The sequence below is a fragment of the Myotis lucifugus genome, unplaced genomic scaffold (assembly GCF_000147115.1).
Source record: "Myotis lucifugus unplaced genomic scaffold, Myoluc2.0 scaffold_0, whole genome shotgun sequence".
NCBI lineage: Eukaryota > Metazoa > Chordata > Mammalia > Chiroptera > Vespertilionidae > Myotis > Myotis lucifugus.
Window position 1 is genome coordinate 63,248,148 of NW_005871048.1, and position 12,625 is coordinate 63,260,772.

A 12,625-nucleotide genomic window follows, 5' to 3' on the forward strand; every position below is an offset into this window, starting at 1 on the left:
TTCCTTTTCCTTGAATCGCAGAAAATTTATTTAGGGTTGGTATATCTTGTCCATAGAAGACAAAGTGTATTCTGACTTCTTTGTTGTGATTGCTTACTCTGCTTTCACCTTTAGGACTTTTGTCTAATATCCTAAAATATCGACAAAATATAACATCATTCTTCCATTTCAGTGTTCAATAGCATTGTGAGCATAATGTGAATATGACTTCATGACAGGAAGCATTTGACTTAATTTTACGCCTTTTTCCCATAGCAATTCCCAAAAGACACAATCAATGAAGAAGTGATAGAATTTTTGTGTCCTTACTTTGAAATGGCAGACTACAACATCGAAACTGCTAAACGTGTATGTGGGAATGTGGCCGGTCTTTGCTCCTGGACCAAAGCCATGGCGTCCTTTTTTTCTATAAACAGAGAAGTGTTGCCTCTGAAGGTAAGCCTTCTGGGTAGAGCTGCATGATACGTGCCTGTGAGGGGTCTCTAGGTCAACTGGGTCTTGACTTTTCACACAGCCCAGGAGTTTTCAGCCTTTGGTATTGTTGTACTCAGGTCCACGGGGACAGCAAGTGACAGAAAGGCTGCACACAAGATGTTTCTTTCTTCTCTGTAATCCTGCTCCAATCAGAACGATGTGAGCCTTTAGGCACAGACGTTCTGTGAGGGAACTAAGCCCATGTGGGCTGTTGGTAGTTTCCTATACATTGTCAACTTCAAAAAAAAAAAAAGAAAAGAAAAAAAGAGAAAGAAACACAGAAAACTATAGCACAGAATCCCATGATAATGTCCAAGTTTTTGTGTCAGGAATTCTGTAAAAGAGACAGGGTTGACACAGCCATTGATGGCCTTGATTTTACCTTTTGGCCCCGGAAGCATAAAATATGGGAAAAAATTGCTGACTCCTATTCTAATGAATTCTAATTTTCTGCTTGCGAACATTTATATCAAGTTCACGTGAAGATTTGGTCTTAACACAATTTGAAAAGACCCTAAGTATGGAACAAAGAGCAGGTATAACCAGGAGACATAACTGAGTGTTCTCAGTCTCTGAAGTGCTGGATGTTTGCTTTGCTGCCACCCCACACCTCCTGTGTGTCCTGTGCAGGCCAACCTGCTGGTGCAGGAGAATCGCTACGTCGTGGCCATGCAGGACCTGCAGAAGGCCCAGGCGGAGCTGGACGACAAGCAGGCAGAGCTGGATGTGGTGCAGGCTGAGTACGAACAGGCCATGACGGAAAAGCAGGTGACTGTCCCCTGATGTGGGAGGGGCTGTGGCAATCCCTCATTCCTTTCTTGCTTTCTCTCTGCGAGGTTTGGTTTAGATCAAGGCTTCACCGAGTTTATACAAATGCAAACACAGCACATCATCCCTCACTAAGGCTTGATGTTGTTTCTAACAGACACTAAGGACCATTGGTGAGACGTCAGGGTGTTCAGCCAAAATAGGAGTCGGCTCTGGAACGTGAACATTCTGAGTTTCCCTGAAATGGGGAGGATAACTGTGTCTTGTGTAGCATTCTTTTCTCATGTTTTTCAAATCAGATCCTCCCACTTTATCTTATTTAATGTTTGAAACAATCTTTTAGGCAGGCTGAATAAAGATCATGCTTTTGTAAAGCACTGTATTGTGTTATTACTACAAAAGCAATTCATGTTCCTTATAGAGAATACACATAGGTAACCTGGAGAGGACACTAGAAATATTTTGCTCTTTATCACTTCATATTTGAACATATGCCTTGAATTACATGTATTTTAAATTTATTTAAAACTGTAATAGATAATTCAGTACATACTGCTTTATAAATGGAATTTTTAACTTAATGATATATCATGATTACACATTTTTATGAGATTATTTTTAATGGCTTCAGAGTATTCTTATTCACAACATACCATAATCTATTTAAATAATCCTCTATTGTTTGATATTTAGCATATACAGTTGACCCTTGAATACTGTGTGTTTGAAATACGTGGGTCCACTTATATATGGGTTTTTCAATAAATACACATAATGCTGTAAATGTATTGTCTCTTCTTTATGATTTTCTTAATAAGTTTCTTTTCTTTAGTTTACTTTATTGTAAGAATATATATATATATATATACATTAGAGGCCCAGTGCATGAAATCTATGCACTGGTAGGGTCCCTAGCAGCTGCCGGCTGCTGGCCAGGTACTCCCTTCCTTCCCCAGGCTGCCTGCTGCTGCTGCCACTGGCTGGGGCCTCCCTCCCTTCCCCGAGTTGCCTGCCACTGCTGCTGACCAGGGTCTTCCTCCCTTCCCCAGGCTGGCCCCGCCTCCTGGTCGAACTCCTGGACGGACTCCTGGTCGAGGGGACAATTTGCATACTCTGCCTTTATTATATAGGATAACATCTAACATACAAAATATGTGTTGACTTTATGTTATCAGTAAGACTTTCAGTCTACAATAGGCTATTAGTAATTAAGTTTTTGGGGATTCAAAAGTTACTATGAATGTTCAACTTTTCAGGGAGTTGGTTTCCCCAACCCTCACTTTGTTCAAGGGTCAACTGTAAATGCTAAATATATATATAAGTATTATGTAAATATATATAAATATTGTACATGAACTTCTAGGGACTGGTTACACAGCTAAATCTTTATTTATATCTATCATTATTTTATAAGTATACATTTTTACAAGTAGAATTAACAGTCGTCTCTTAAACATAGAGAGTCAGAACCATTTGTTTTTAATAACTAAGCATCCAATGGCAACAGTATGTGGAAGTCTGGTTAAAGGACTTTATTGACACAAGGAGCAGCAGGGAGGGACCTGCTGAGTCAAGTGTGGCTGGAGTTTGAGAACGAGCTTCAGAACCCCACAATCTGAAGATAATCTCAAGTTTCACCTGATGTGAAAGGACATGTAGTGTAGATAAAGCGATAATGATGCTGGAACTTTAACATCAGAAATTTTTCTAATTTTAAAATAAGTATACCATTATGTATTTCTTTATGGTTTTTGTGTGATTTATGATATTAGCATGCATGCTTGTATTTATGATTTTCTTTTACAGAAATCACAAATGATACAAATTTCCATGATTTCTCAGTTGTTCATGTCTAGGGAGGGTCTGACAGTTGGCTCAGGGCCCCACACGAGAAATCCATTCAAGTTCCCTAAAGAGAGGCTTAGGCAGACACAGGCGCACGGGAACTGAATCTTATGCTTTCCAGGAAATGAATGGCTCACATGTCTCAGAAAGGCAGATCATATATAATGTTTTAAGTTGCATTTTCTAGCCAGAGGCTGTATTTATCGAAACAAAGGTTCTCTCCTGGTTTCGACCTTTTTTAGACCTTGCTTGAAGATGCCGAGCGGTGCAGACGTAAGATGCAGACTGCCTCTGCACTGATCGGTGGCTTGGCAGGAGAAAAAGAAAGATGGACAGAGCAGAGTAAAGAGTTTGCTGCACAAACTAAAAGACTTGTAGGTATGTAAATTCCTGTGTTAATGAGGTTATGTGTTGACTGTGATAGGGAGTTAGCAAATTTAAGCTTTAATCAAAATACAAACTCTATTACTTTAAAGTTCTATGTGTGTGTGTGTGTGTGTGTGTGTGTGTGTGTGTGTGTGTGTGTGTGTGTGTGTGTGAGAGAGAGAGAGAGAGAGAGAGAGAGAGAGAAGAGAGAGAGTGAGTCTGCAGTGTTTCAGAAGAATGAATATTGGTCTGACATCTATATAGTCCATATTAGATGTGTTAATGACCTTTAAACCTCTTATTATCAGGACTCTTAAATTCCATGAATGAAAGATGATATTGATCAAGGTCACTTTGAATAGAGGCTCTGTCTTCTAAGTTTTGTATCTTAAACTCAGAAGTCATCCTCCCAAATCCAACAAGAGTAAAAATTCTCCAGTGCTTGATTATAGCAGCCAATCCTTGGTGGACCATTTGGACCCTGTTTAACAGTAAACCAAACTACTGCTTATTCATCAAGACACAGCAGCATGTGGTTACAGTTTGGTTTCTGGAATTTAGTTTAAAAGAATGGTGTTTTTATTTTTTTTTATTTTTAATATTCTACACAAGTACAAGTCTGATCATAAAGTATTTCAGTGGTGTTTGTTTTCCATTTTAGGAGATGTATTGTTGGCCACGGCTTTTCTGTCTTATTCTGGTCCATTTAACCAAGAATTTCGAAATCTGATGTTAAATGACTGGCAGAAGGAAATGAAAGCCCGGGAGATTCCATTTGCTGACAATCTGAATCTCAACGAGATGTTGATTGATGCTCCTACGATTAGTGAATGGAACCTCCAAGGCCTACCAAATGACGATTTATCCATTCAGAACGGAATTATTGTCACAAAGGCATCTCGCTATCCTTTGTTAATTGATCCACAGACTCAAGGCAAGATCTGGATTAAAAATAAAGAAAGCCAAAATGAACTCCAGGTAATTTGTGTTTGGGTATATTTATGTTACTAGTCAAGTTTTATTGCCCCAGAACAACAAGTATCCAAGGATAATAAAATATTTGTTATTTAGAAATAATTATATATCTATATTTATCTATCATCTATCTATCTATCTATCTATCTATCTATCTATCTATCTATCTTTATCTTATTTACAGAGCTGTTTTTTGTTTAAATTCACTTATTGGTTTATTTTATTAATTTATAATTACTGCCATATAGTATTATATTAGTTTTAGGTATTCAGCATAATGATCCAACATTTATGTACATTACAAAGTGATATAGAATATTAGATATTAGTATTTAGATATTGATATTTAGAAATAATTTCTAAAAATTGCATTATTTGCCTTTGAATTGATCGCTACTAATGCCACCTTCCAAAGGTCTCAGACTCTCTTCTGTTAGTGTCTAAGGCTCTCTTTGATAAACAAAGCAGGCTGGAGTTGTGTCATGCCAAATGACAGCACTTTATAAGGGCCCTTCATAATTTTTCTATGACTAGAGGCCTGGTGCATGAAAATTCATGCACTCTGGTCGGGGTGGGCCCCTCAACCTGGCCTGCACCCTCTCGCAGTCTGGGACCCCTTGGGGGATGTCCACCTGCCGGCTTAGGCCAGTTCCCTGGGGGATCGGGCCTAAGCTGGCAGTCAGACATCCCTATGGCAGCCTGGGAGCCCTCTGGGGATGTCTGCCCCAGGGAGCAGGCCTAAGCCACAGCTGGACATCCTTAGTGCTGCTGAAGAGGCAGAAGTGGCTCCCGCCTCTGCCGCTGCCATTGCAGCCATCAGCCTGGCTTGTGGCTGAGTGGAGCTCCCCCTGTGAGAGCACACTGACCACCAGGAGCAGCTCCTGTGTTGAGCATATGCCCCCTGGTGGTCAGTGCACATCATAGCAACCAATCGTTCCTGGTCGTTCTGCCCTTAGGGTCAATTTGCATATTACCCTTTTATTATATAGGATTATTTATCACAAAAGTGATGGTGAGGGAAAGGCAGTGTTGCCACCCAGAGATGTTTTGTGCTTCCCAGTAAAGGGGAGTGATGGTCTGCTGAGCAGAATAATGGACAGGGTTTAAGCTTTCTGTATCCCTTCACACCAACTGTGGTTTCAAGTAAGGATCCCTGACTTCCCTGTACCTGCCTGCAGTGACAGAATGCTTAGGCTCAGCTTCCTGTGAGTTATCTCTGTGCATGGCAGTGTGATATCTCTGTCAAGAGCCACATTTTGATCTGGTTTCTAGATCACATCTCTAAATCACAAGTACTTCAGGAACCACCTGGAGGACAGTCTTTCTCTTGGAAGGCCCTTGCTGATCGAAGATGTTGGGGAGGAACTAGATCCAGCCCTGGAAAATGTGTTGGAGAGAAACTTCATTAAGACTGGATCTACCTTTAAGGTAGGTTAAGACTTTTGATAAACTGTGCAGAACAATTACCATGAGGCCAGGTAAATGTGACACAGATGAAATTTTCTCAATAGGCGGTAACTCAAATTCGAGTCTGGGGCAAGAGGCATTTGCTTTGTTTTCCCACACTTCCTGAGCTGGGATTAAAGTATTCAGGAGTAGTCGTTTTAGGATTATCTACTTGTAAAAACGTCTGACTCCATTTTGATGTTTGACTGTGGACAGTTTTCAAGCCCCATCATGCCTCTTTCCCTTTCTGTCCCAAATCTGGGCGAGCTGTTAAGAAAATCTGGGTGCTCTCTCTCTCCTTTGGCACTGGTGGAAAGTTAACATCATGAAACTCCTTGTCCATGCCCATATTTTGAACCCTCATTTGAGCCCCATACCCTCACCACCACAAAATCCCAAAACAGCTGCCCCCCTGACCCTCTCAAGAGAATTTTTGGACCTGCTTGGGGGCCTAACCTAATATCCCAGAAAATGTCATTATGTGAGTAGTAAAGAAATCTTTTTCTATCCTTTTAGTGCATATTTGACACCATCAGTCTAGTCTTCTGAGCCAAATTTTGGGTGGGGAATCCATCTCACAACAGTTTTGGTGATAAATTCTGTATTTATTGCATGATATATATTGAACTTCCTCTCTCCTTCCTTCCCTCCCTCCCTCCCTTTTTCCCTCCCTCCCTCCCTGCCTCCCTCCCTTCCTTCCTTCTTTCTTTCCTTGTGGCTTGCAGTCATGTGAATGCCTGAGGATCATTTCATTTTTAGTATAAATTATCTCTAGGTATGTAATTGCTTATAGCAATATTGATCCTATACAGAAAGACACAGTAAAATGCATCTTTGTTTTATTACTTTTAACTTACTTTTTTATAAAAAAGGTGAAAGTCAGTGACAAGGAAGTAGATGTGATGTATGGCTTCAGACTCTACATTACCACCAAACTGCCCAACCCAGCCTACACCCCTGAAATAAGCGCTCGAACCTCCATCATTGACTTCACTGTCACTATGAAAGGTCTAGAAGACCAGTTACTGGGCAGAGTCATTCTCACAGAGAAGCAGGTGAGTGACGTATGGCCATGTCCTCCTCTGCATTATATTGTGATTCTTTCATTAATGAAAACAATGTGATAAAAGTTGTAATAGGATTGAGTTCCTGCTTTATTCTGAAGTTTTTTCATTACTAACTCCCAAGTGTCTCAGAGAACTGCTAACCAATATCTACTTAACATATTTCATCTGCATCTCATAAATCATGTACCTATCATCACTTGATTTCATAAAGACAAATGGTGTAACTATGAGAATATCAGTCTTATTTTCAGCCTCATTATCCTGGTTTTTTAAATTTATTTTCCTGAAGAGTTTGTCCTATTGTGAGTTCTATGGACTTTTAGCTTTCTAGTACATGTCTAGGTTTTTCTTTCATTCAATTCATTTGTTATACTTTTGGAATATAAAATTAAAATGCTTCACTCAGGTAACACCAAACATTGTTAGTTCATATTTGTTATTTAAGAACATTCTGTGTATGCTGTGAGAAGATAGAGTTTCAATTTCTGGAAGCGACTGGCTCAATTATGCTCTATAAGGATAACTCTAGATCTGTTTCTTTCTTTTTTTTTTACTTCTATTTTATGGGGAAACTAATGCTCAATGAATAATGGCCAATAATTTAGAAACTTCCCTGTTCTGAACCAGCATTTTCTCTAGGGAACGAGTAAGTCTTAGGCAGAGAAATCTAGAGATTTTTGAGGATTTTAATAAGACTGCTTTGGTGAAACTGGATGGACTCTGAAAGGTGCTATTGATTTTCTTCTGGATTCTTAGTTTACTTTATGGCATCTGCTACACTGGCCTACAGATTTATTTCGGTTAAATTGGCAGAATTTTTGGAGTCTTCCCTTCCCATTACTTTTACCTTTTTTGTATATTGTATCATGCTTGAGCCTTTCCACAAATAAAATATCAGGAAATAAAAAATGGCAGGAACGGATGCTAGAATGCCTGCCACAGACTAGCTATCAAGAGATAACACCTTCAGAATATGTACGTGTTCATTTTTGGCGTCTCAGCGGAGGTGGTTGAGGAAGCTCAGCGCTGCTGTGTCATGATGGCAGGAAGGACTGGGCATCTTGATCCACGGATGTAATGTCTTCGGGGAAGGACCCAGTGCGGTGTTTGAGGCTCTGCCTCACCGGTGGCCCTGGCCTCAGGGAGATAAGGGCCTCTGATGGCAGTTTGAATAATATCCTTGTCCTTGGTTTTCTTTCTATTCAGCTCAGATGAATAGAGTCTCCTTAGAAAATTATTTAGTCTGACAGATTGTGGTTGCAACAAAACAGAACAGCCCAGCGCTGAGCCGTGATTGTGGCCGCAGAGGTTTGAGATGAAGCGAGGAGCACTTTAAGCTCCTTTGAAAACAAGACTTCAAACAGCTTTGAAAAGGCAATAAGGATCCCTGGCCTAGCTTTTCTCATACTTCCTGGGAAAGTTGAATGTCATCTCATTATCAGAATCCATTCCAGTCTCACAGTAAACGACTCTTAACAAAGAGTGTGGTCAGAGTAACATGACACGACACTCGTTCCTTAGGATAGTAGAGGGTCTCTTACCCTGAACCACATTATTGTACAACATGTAACCTGAATTTTCTTTTCTCTAAAGCAAAGTCTCCCTCCTGCTGGACTTAATTTGGGAGGATTTTAAGTGGCATACATTGCACATGCAGCTTGTTATTTTGCAGCTTCTGTTCTTCCCACCGTATCCCTGAATCTGCTCTGATTACTGTCTCTCCGGCCTGGGTGGTGGCACGTGGCTCTGAGGTGGCCTCTGGTGCTTTCCGGGCATTGCCTATATTGGTTCTCAACCTTCTGGCCCTTTAAATACAGTTCCTCATGTTGTGACCCAACCATAAAATTATTTTCGTTGCTACTTCATAACTGTAATATTGCTACTGTTATGAATTGTAATGTAAATATCTGATATGCAGGGTGGTCTTAGGCGACCCTCGTGAAAGGGTCGTTCAACCGCCAAAGGGGTCGCGACCCACAGGTTGAGAACCGCTGGCCTATAATCTAGTGACTCAGTAGAGAAGAGCCCATGTCTGTGTCATATGAACACAGATATAAAAAGTTTTCTTAGGTTTAAATTGTTCCTTTGACTTCATTGATGATGTAGTCTCTCTATGATCACTTTTTGGGTGATTTTCAATATGAATGTAAAATGTCAGTATAAAATGTTGCAGAGCCAAGGGGGGTGTTGGAAGCTAGGAAGATCCCACCAATGGGAAGTTGATGTTGGAAAGCATCTAAGAAAATCCCTTAAATGTGGGGCTGAAACAAATGGTGAGCGTCTTCCGTCAGCATGAGTTGTGCATTCACTGGCCTGTAGGTTCTTCGTGTGGAAGGTGGCTTGGAGCTGTAGCTTATGCTGTAAGGGAAAAACCACTATTCTCTGATTCCATAATTTACTGCTTCCTAGTGTCCCGGGAACACGGGTAGTGAGGAGCCCTCTCACACGGGATCTGGCCTCAGGAGTGCTCAGCTGTACAGCCGGCTGGACCCACAGTTTTGTTAGCCTCAGAAACGATAGGAACCCCAGAGCCTATGAATGCAAGGACGGCAGACTTTTGAACTCACTTTACACTTTTCTGTGTGCTTCAAGGCAGTCATTTTAAATGTGTGAGCTGTTCAAGTTCACACCAAGGCCATATTCAATTGTTGACCTGATTGATGTACCTGTGAGTAGATTCAGACAGCCTCTGTTGTCACCAGAAGGTGATGGATCGGGACCATTTTAAGCAGGCAGTAACCCAGTGGCCCTCCAGCAGCTTTCCTTTAAGGAAAACCCAGTCTCCTAGGCTCACTGTGACCTTGGTCCCAGAGAACAAGTCGGAAACTCAAAGAGACCTCTGCAGTATTAGGAGAAAAATACTAATATCAATGAACAACTTCTACTGTCACGCCATGCAAAGCCTCAGGGGTAATCGTTGTATAGAATTCCGGATGAGCAGACAGGCGGATGATTGATTTCCTTTGGAGGTAGAGGAGCCTGAACCTGGTGGAGCTGATATGGGAAGTAATTTAATAAAGACACTAAACAGACAGTGTTATTGCCAGCTCCCTGGTGGGAGAGAAAAAATAAATCTGTTTCCGAGTTCTGTTGTTTAATCTTTCTGTTTTAATTAGCAATGTAAAGTGCAGAAGAGAAGGAATCTTAGGGAATGGAAGCCTGGGTGATACCTTAGAAATGAGAACTCTGAAAGGCTGTCATCTCTTTTCTGTTACTGATTTCAAACCTTTGGTTACAGGTGCCATTTATGTACACAAAGGATTTTAGTTTTCATTTGCATCTTTGTTGAGGCCCTTACTTTTTGATCATTTAGTTAATAAATAGTACATTTCCTGAACTTATACTGAATAACTGCTGTGTTTTCTTATTCACTTTGGGGATAGTTTTCACAGTTTATCTAAAAATTTTACATTGTAGCCTTAGGATATAGAATACAGAGCACAAATGTTTACTGTTTTGTGTGTGTGTGTGTGTGTGTGTGTGTGTGTGTGTGTAAGAGATAATCCCTTTGTGGGAAAAATGCTTACAGACAAAAATATTTTGATTAATTTTCCTCCTTCATATTCATTTGAAAAAGAACTATCTTTTTATATAGTCAACAGAAATAAATTTAAATCAGTCATACAAATTAAAATATGCCTAAAACCTTATCCCAAAGTAGGTTTTCTATTTTTAAGTCTTGAGTGAAAAGCAAGCAGCAATTGTTCTATTTTCTTTCAAAGATAACTTTCTTTTCCTCACAACTATGGTCTGTTCTAGTGTTGGGCCACTTTTGTACCATGTAATACATACTTTGCTTTTGTAATCCCAAATACTACTTTAAATTGCACTATTTTCTCTGGAGTATATTATTCATTGGTTTCAAGCTTTGGGGGAAATGTAGTGCTTAGCTTTATTTCAAGCCTTTGGCAATATAAATGTATTACTGTATTGACAAATTTATTTTTAAGTGTTAACAATAGTATTAAATTGACCACACCATCTCAATCATAGTCAAGCTTTTACTTATTACTTTTTAAATCAGGAATTAAATAATTTGCCACTTATTGAATGCATTACTAATAACTGTGTTTATTTTATTAATAATGGTTTTTAAAGCAACCTAGAGACATAATTTTTTTTTCTTTATTGATTAAGGTATTACATATGTGTCCTTATCCACCCCCCCATCCCCCCATTGTCTGTGTCCATTGGTTAGGTTTATATACATGCATACAAGTCCTTTGGTTGACCTCTCCCCCTTACCCCCACCCTCCCCTACCTTCCCTCTGAGATTTGATGGTCTGATCGATGCATCTCTGGATCTGTTTTTGTTCATCAGTTTATGTTGTTCATTATATTCCATAAATGAGTGAGATCATGTGATATTTATCTTTCTCTGACTGGCTTAATTCGCTTAGCATAATGCTCTCCAGTTCCATCCATGCTGTTGCAAATGGTAAGAATTCCTTCTTTTTTACTGCAGAGTAGTATTCCATTGTGTAGATGTACAACAGTTTTTTAATCCATTCATCTGATGATGGGCATTTAGGCTGTTTCCAAATTTTAGCTATGGTGAATTGTGCCGCTATGAACATAAGGGTGCATATATTATTTCTGATTGGTGTTTCTAGTTTCTTGCAATATATTCCTAGAAGTGGGATCACTGAGTCAAATGGGAGTTCCATTTTTAGTTTTTTGAGGAAACTCCATACTGTTCTCCACAGTGGCTGCACCAGTCTGCACTCCCACCAGCAGTGCACGAGGGTTCCTTTTTCTCCACATCCTCGCCAGCACTTGTCGTTTGTTGATTTGTTGATGATAGCCATTCTGACAGGTGTGAGACGGTACCGCATTGTCGTTTTGATTTGCATCTCTCGGATGATTAGTGACTTTGAGCATGTTTTCATATGTCTCTTGGCCTTCCTTATATCTTCTTTCAAAAAGTATCTATTTAGGTCTGGAGGCATAATTTTGGTTTCAATCCCATAGTTCAGAAGTGGAAACAAGGTTGGAAATGTAGGTAGTGACAGGTTGTGTGAAGCATGTTGAGAATTTTGGCCTTTTCCCAAAGGCTAAGGGAGATCTTCCGAATGACTTGGGAGCAGAAAAGGGAGACCAAGTGTGGTCAGAGTAGTCCACCATGGAATACGTAATAGTTACTGCCCCGGTTAGGGCAGGGGCTATGTAATTGGGGGGAAAATGGACAGAAGAAAAACTGTTGCTCAGGAAAAGACTCAGTAAGACTTGGGGCGGTTTTTGGTTTGACAGTCCCTGCAGACAGGGAAGCACATATCCTGAATGTGAGTGTAAGAGTAGAAAGTTCTCCTTTTTACATCCCCTTTCATCTACATCATTATGCTTTTATGATGGTATATGGAATCTAAAGTATGATTTTTTGGGCCAACTTATGATTTTATTTTTCAAACTACTCATTTCTAAATACACATTATAATATTTCTGAAAAATCCATGAGGGAAATGAATCAAGGGAGGCGATAGAAGGGACGATACACATTCTGAGCAGCTATCCATCCAGTTGATGTTTTAGCTGCTTTAATAGCGATATCCTCACAATCACTCTTGGAGCTGTTTTTATGTCCATTTTGCAGATGAAGAAACGGAGGCTTGTAGAGTTGTGTAACATTGCCAAGGTCATGTAGTTAATAAGTCCTGGGAGTTTGGATTCAAACATGTCTTTCTGAT

At 40.0% G+C, this 12,625-nt stretch overlaps 1 protein-coding gene across 1 annotated transcript in view; it reads left to right on the top strand.

Moving 5' to 3' along the window:
• DNAH5 (dynein axonemal heavy chain 5) overlaps positions 1-12,625 on the top strand; it is a 212,465-nt gene that overhangs the window by 166,876 nt on the left and 32,964 nt on the right. Inside the window, 6 exon segments of the mRNA XM_023752286.1 lie at positions 256-435; positions 1,105-1,242; positions 3,330-3,465; positions 4,115-4,431; positions 5,701-5,856; positions 6,747-6,929. Of these exon segments, the coding sequence (XP_023608054.1) occupies positions 256-435; positions 1,105-1,242; positions 3,330-3,465; positions 4,115-4,431; positions 5,701-5,856; positions 6,747-6,929 (1,110 nt within the window).